The sequence below is a fragment of the Magnolia sinica genome, chromosome 10 (genome assembly GCF_029962835.1).
Source record: "Magnolia sinica isolate HGM2019 chromosome 10, MsV1, whole genome shotgun sequence".
NCBI classification, from domain to species: Eukaryota; Viridiplantae; Streptophyta; class Magnoliopsida; order Magnoliales; family Magnoliaceae; genus Magnolia; species Magnolia sinica.
In genome coordinates, this window is record NC_080582.1 from 81,303,402 (window position 1) to 81,309,497 (window position 6,096).

At 40.9% G+C, this 6,096-nt stretch overlaps 1 protein-coding gene across 2 annotated transcripts; it reads left to right on the forward strand.

Moving 5' to 3' along the window:
• The first annotated feature begins 621 nt into the window (after positions 1-621).
• LOC131217141 (CBL-interacting serine/threonine-protein kinase 21-like) lies at positions 622-5,840 on the forward strand. 2 transcript variants are annotated; one of them, XM_058211921.1, is made up of 15 exons: positions 622-1,026; positions 1,132-1,194; positions 1,288-1,359; positions 1,667-1,774; positions 1,892-1,963; positions 2,079-2,132; positions 2,584-2,709; positions 2,797-2,886; positions 3,253-3,378; positions 3,474-3,581; positions 4,028-4,147; positions 4,232-4,294; positions 4,549-4,623; positions 4,720-4,842; positions 4,935-5,840. In XM_058211921.1, exons 1-14 carry the CDS (start codon positions 865-867, stop codon positions 4,834-4,836), a joined length of 1,356 nt encoding a protein of 451 aa, XP_058067904.1. In that variant the 5' UTR covers positions 622-864; the 3' UTR covers positions 4,837-4,842; positions 4,935-5,840. The 2 variants fall into 2 exon arrangements, with proteins under 2 accessions (XP_058067904.1, XP_058067902.1); XM_058211919.1 differs by having other exon boundaries at positions 4,720-4,832; positions 5,173-5,840.
• The last annotated feature ends 256 nt before the right edge of the window (positions 5,841-6,096 follow it).

The following is a 6,096-nucleotide window of genomic DNA, read 5'->3' on the forward strand; positions in this document are numbered from 1 at the left end:
ATGGTAGGCATTCAATCACTATTATTTTCCTGTGGTGTGGTCCACCTGAGAGTTAGATCTTACTCAATTTTAGATAAAAAACGTTAAAATTATCTGAAAAAAATGGATGAACGGCATGGATAAGACACATACATCATGGTGGTGGAGCTCACAGAGCACCAACCAACACCCACCATGCTGCGCAGCGTCACCAACCAAACTGCGTCCTCAGATGGCCCCCACCTAGCTTCAGGCCATAGGTGTCGCTGGCAATCCACGTCCTCCCACTGACCCCTCCCAAAACTCTGTCCGCTCCACTCATGTGGCAGGTCACACGTGCATGAGAAAAGAAAAAAATGACATTCATGCAAATAGATAACCAACGGTCCATATATCTAAATCGTACCAATATCATACACATCACGATTCGATACCACCATTCCCCACATCCATGGTGGGCCTCACCTTATGAACGGACCAGATCTCACATAAAACTCCACATGTGCCTGAAATTCACATCCTCAATCACTCCACGCGCGAGTCGCCCATGCATATCTAAGAAAAGAGGGAGGGAAAACCACAAAAAAACCTTCCCTTCAAATCCCATGTGCATCCTCCCAACTGCCAGTCTTCCCTCCAAATTCAAACAGCGTTCCTATGCATTTCCAAACTCCCAATCACCACACCTTTAAAACCACAATGCAAATCAAATACAACCAAGTGTCTGTTTGGCATTCCAAAGGATCTGAAATACCAATATCTTGGATTCTAAAACATCCCAATTCCATTTCTTCTTCCGACCGGTCCGAAGAACCCCATTCAGTAGACTTTCAAAACCCTCAGCGAAACTGCTGAATTTAATTGATCTTCTGTAGAGAAAGAGAAATGGGTTTTGCAACCAACATAGGAAAATACCAGCTCGGCCGAACAATTGGCGAAGGGACCTTCGCGAAGGTCAAGGTGGCCGTGAACACCGAGACGGGCCACAGTGTCGCGGTCAAGATCATCGACAAACAGATGGTCATGGACAATAAGCTCATGGATCAGGTAGCGATTCGTGTCCTTTTAATTTTATTTTTTTAAAAAGTTTTTTATAATTCCTTATGTTTGTTTTGTTTTGGACGTTTTATGGACCAATGGGATCGATTTCAGGTGAAAAGAGAGATCAGCACGATGAAACTTTTGCATCATCCGAACATTGTTCGGATATATGAGGTTGGTTTTTTGTTGATTTTCCGATTGTGGAACCGGAAGGGCATTTCCAGGTCCTGTTTTTTGAGATATTTTTCCATTGATTTTGAAATACAGGTCATTGCAACGAAGACAAGGATCTATATTGTTATGGAATACATCTCGGGCGGGCAGCTCTCAGATAAGATGGTGAGTCTGAAATCTGTAGAAGCATATGAGGAACTCTGAGATGAACTGGGATTGAGTTGCACTAGCCATTCATTAGGTGGGGTCCATCATGCTCGACATGTGTTTGAGAAAATTAGATGGTCGCGATGAGATGATCAGTGTTCTACATTCAACACACATGTATGCCCCACCTGATGAGTGGACCAGCTCAACTTTCGGGCCACCTAAGAGTAGCCTGGATCTCCTCTTCGCGCTAATGTCCTTAACATTTTGAAGGTCTCCTGTTCTGATATATGTCTCTGAGATCGTTTTCTTATGTTTCTGGCAGTCCTATACGAAGAGATTAAGTGAAGGCGATTCTAGAAAATACTTCCAGCAGCTGATTGACGCCGTCGACTATTGCCATGGGAGAGGCATCTACCACAGAGATCTAAAGGTCAGGATCCATTCCGTCCCCACCGCTAAAATCACATATCCAACTCTCTCTGGCCAATATAGATCATGTGTGCTAACTTGGGTCCTGTTTGGTTCTCTGTTTGGATGACATAAATAGCCTGAAAATCTGCTATTGGACAGCAAAGGGAATTTGAAAGTGTCCGACTTCGGACTCAGTGTACTGCGTAAGGTGAGATCAAACCAAAGATCTTCTTATATTTCAGTCGAACTCGAAAACTCTCTGCTTCCCATATACATGATCTTCTTCGGAAGAGTCCTAATTGAAATTTTGGCATGTTTGGCAGCCAGGGGACTTACTATCTACAGCTTGTGGCTCTCCGAGTTATGTCGCTCCTGAGGTAATTACAAATTTTGTATTGATTTTTCATTTGGGTTTTCCTCCAATCGGACTTCGACGTAGATACATGTCTCGGAGCGGACATGAACATGGGACTACATGAAACCCCATCTCGTCCATCTGGATGTATAACGATGAGGTTCGTGGCCCCTGTGCACATATCATATGTACATGAGCGATCTGGCATGTTTTTATGATATCCAACCCGTATGTGTGTCTAACTGTCAGGTAGGCGACACACGAAAAAAAATGGATGGTAGGAATTGAATTGGATGATCTACATGGTAAAAATCACATAAATACTGCTAAAACTATGTCCATTTCGTCCTATAGTGTGTTTGGCATGTGCATCCGACATAGGTTTCAGACAGTGTCGTTAGCATTTAAGTGAGGAAAATGAGATTTTAATCATCATTTGAAAGCAATAAGTACTCATCTTCTCTGTTTAACAGGTAATTGCCAATAAGAACTACGAAGGATCGGCCGCAGATATTTGGTCTTGTGGCGTGATTCTTTTCGAACTACTCGCCGGTGTTCTACCCTTCGATGATCGTAATCTGATGAGCTTGTATCGGAAGGTGAGTTCCTACAGAGACCCGATTTCGGAATGAATTTTTTATTGTATTATTTCTTCTTTGGAGGTGATTTTTCCCCCTTTTTTGAAGATATCAAGAGCTGAATACACATGTCCTGAATGGTTTACGGGAAGCCAACGAAAGCTGATTTTCAAAATACTCGATCCAGTTCCAAGAAGGGTATTCTTAGCCACCTCTTGAAACATCTTGATTCTATCACATGTTTGTGAGATATGGGCCATTCATCAGGACAAAGATTAGGATTGTTCATCAGGTGGGCCATTCATATACCAAAAAATGGACAGTTAAAAATGATAACTAATGGTTCATGTCCAATTAACATGTGGCCTATCTGGTTAGTGGACTGGCCTGATCGCCTGTTGCAACTTCAACGCAGGTTACACCTGATGAACGGTCTAGATGTCACACACTTGCCACATTTGAATTTGCAGGATGCTTGCAGATGTCCATCTCAAGTAGCATTCCTCTTACAAGAACCAATACAAAATTTCTTTTCAAGCATTGACTTTGCATTTTTAACAACAGAGGATAACAATATCAGAGATTCTTGAAGACGAATGGTTTCAAATGGATTACCAACCATCTATAGGAATCGATCATGATGAAACCATAAATTTGGATGACGTCAACACTGCATTTGATAGCACAGGAGTAAGGATTTGAACTCTTGCAAGCTTCAATTCAATTGATGTGGCTAAAATATGCAAGGTTTATAATTTGAATTTTCATTCTAAAACTGAATACAGGAAACCACCACAGAGACGGATAAACCCAAATCGCCGAGTTTTATCAACGCTTTCCAATTGATAGCAATGTCTAACGATCTTGATTTATCAGGTCTCTTCGTAGAAGAGGTAATCTAAATCAAAATCCAAGTTCATTTCCTAGGCCATGTTTGGTTGTGCAAGTGAATTGAATTGCAAACATTCATAGAATATGTTTTATAGTATTCATAAAGAAGCTGGCCTCAAATTGCATTTGGCAGTCTTTCAAATTCGACTTGGAAGTCATGCAATTGCAATTTGGAGCCTCAGACAATCGATATGAATGCTAAAGAAGAACATTATGACTTGATTGTTTCCATTTTATTAGGAGTGCGTTTGGTTGCACCAAAATATCTTGGAATTTCATGATATCTTTGTGCCAACAGACTGATTGATCATGACATATCATGATATTTGGTGCAACCAAATGCAGCCTTGACTATTAATTGCAATTCAATTCAATGGTTCTTTCAGACATACCAAGAGCATTTTCTTGAAATCTCTAACACCCAAATCCCTTTTTTTTTCCGCTAAAGGATAATGACAAACAAAGAACAAGGTTTGGCTCAACGCATTCAATTCATGAGACCATAGAAAAAATTGAAGTTGCTGCGAAGGATGCAAGGCTCTCTGTTGAAAGGATGAACAATTCCAAGGTAACGGGTTGCTGGCTTTCCTTGCCATTGATTCAAAAGAACTGGAATTCTCACAATGGTCGGATCATGTTTTGATCATTGCAGGTGAAACTTCATGGTACAAGAAGGTTGACGAGATGTAGATCGCATTGCATTGTTTCGGCAGAGGTAATCAAATCATGCACTCTTCTACAACTATGTGAAATGCTATGAATATTCTTTGTTTTGGCATGTGGTCACTCATCAGAAGGGTCCAGGCATGTGGTCCACTCATCAGATGGTTCCAACATTTACGACGAACATGGACCATCCCGACTTTTTGTGTACAAAAATGTTCAGTGGCCCACCCCACCTGATGAGTGACCGTGATCATTCACGCGTTTCTCCCAGCAGCCCTAACTCGTTCCTCTTCGTAAATTCAGGTCATTGAGGTGACACCAACGAATTGTGTGGTCGAGATATCGAAGTCTGCAAGGGAATTGAGGGTGTACACAGAGGTATAAATCATTCTCCATCTCTCTGAAATCATTTTTTCATGCAAATTCCAATTGCATTTCAACTGACTTCAACATTTCATTATCTACAATAACCAGTTCTGCAAAAGCCTTTCGAGCATGCTTAAAGAGAAATCAGGATTTTCACCAGATCTGCAAATGCCGGCCACAGCAGCGGGCATTGATGAGAAAGATATCAAGAAAACAGAATGGTAATCTCAGGTTCAGTTCTGCAATAAAGAAGAATGAATGTGGCACTTTTTTTTATGTTGATCAAGACCATTGATTTTGTGGGTCATTGCGGAAAGGACCAGAGAATGGATTGGACTGTAGTAACAGTTCGATCAGTATCCTAAAAAACCAGTACATGTGAAGGGCAGATTTCGCTACTAGATGATTAAAGTTGTCCAACCAATGTGAATTTTGGTGTATAGTCCATCCATCTAGTGACCCACCATGTCAACGTTCCCAATTGCTGCATGTTTTCCATACGGAACTTTAAAAAAGCGGAAAGACATTATCATGTGCCTACCTACCTTTTGAATTATGCAGTTCGAAAGCAGGAGACAACGGCGTTGATTGTAAAGATGTCGGTCGAGGCTATTCTTCCTCCTGATAGATAATCACGTTCCCACCTCAACATCCTTTGATGGCCCACCTTTCATCAGTCTCCAAAACAAGGATGTAAATGGTAAACCACGTGAAACTACCCACACTTGAATGATCTAGAACTGTCCAAGCAAAGGTAAAAGAAAGCAGGATCTGTTAGCTTTTGCTTGTGGGCCACTACTGCAATTTTGGGACCATGTAACAATGTCATATGCCGAAAAAAAGGGATTTGGCACTATTTGGATTCTTGTATTTTTGGGTCTTCAACTGTCGCTTCAGTTCATGATAATGGTGTTGAAAGTAGCCATTTGTGTTGAAATATTGCGCTAACCTTGAGTAGCATCATTGTAATAATTTCCTCTTTTATGCATGTGTATTTTGATCTTTTGTTGCGGGAGCGGTTTTGTGTAAGAACTTTTAGAAAAAGGATTGAGTTGTGATTTTGTAATTATTTAAAGCAAGAAGGTGGTTGTGAAAATTCATACACCTGTAGAGAGCTCTAAAAGTCCATTGTGCTGAATTGCAAATGTTATAGAACATGAGTTGTGAGGGGAAGTGTTCTTGTAAGCTTGAGTTTGGAATCTTGTTTACAATGTGAAGGATTTTTTTCTTCTTTGTATCTTTTAATTATACTCTTTTCTGATTTTGGGTGTGGGTCTTCATTGTTCTTTTTCAATCTTAGCCATAGGAAAACTGTAACACCCCGGATTTTCAGGGGCCATGTAGGGACTCGGCTCCCAAATCCCCAGGTGCCATGGGTGCCCTAATGGGCTTCAAATTTTAATTACATTTGGATGATTTCATAAACAATGGAGAGTTTAGCAAGGCATGCAGCATAAGTAAATCATAAAGCAGTATCGAGTGCCA

Excerpts from the sequence above, each read along its gene's own strand:
- LOC131217141 (XM_058211919.1), top strand. The coding sequence starts at position 865 with ATGGGTTTTGCAACCAACATAGGAAAATACCAGCTCGGCCGAACAATT. Across the intron at positions 2,887-3,252 it reads TCGATCCAGTTCCAAGAAGG|AGGATAACAATATCAGAGAT; the intron begins GTATTCTTAGCC and ends TTTTAACAACAG. Across the intron at positions 4,295-4,548 it reads ATTGCATTGTTTCGGCAGAG|GTCATTGAGGTGACACCAAC; the intron begins GTAATCAAATCA and ends TCGTAAATTCAG.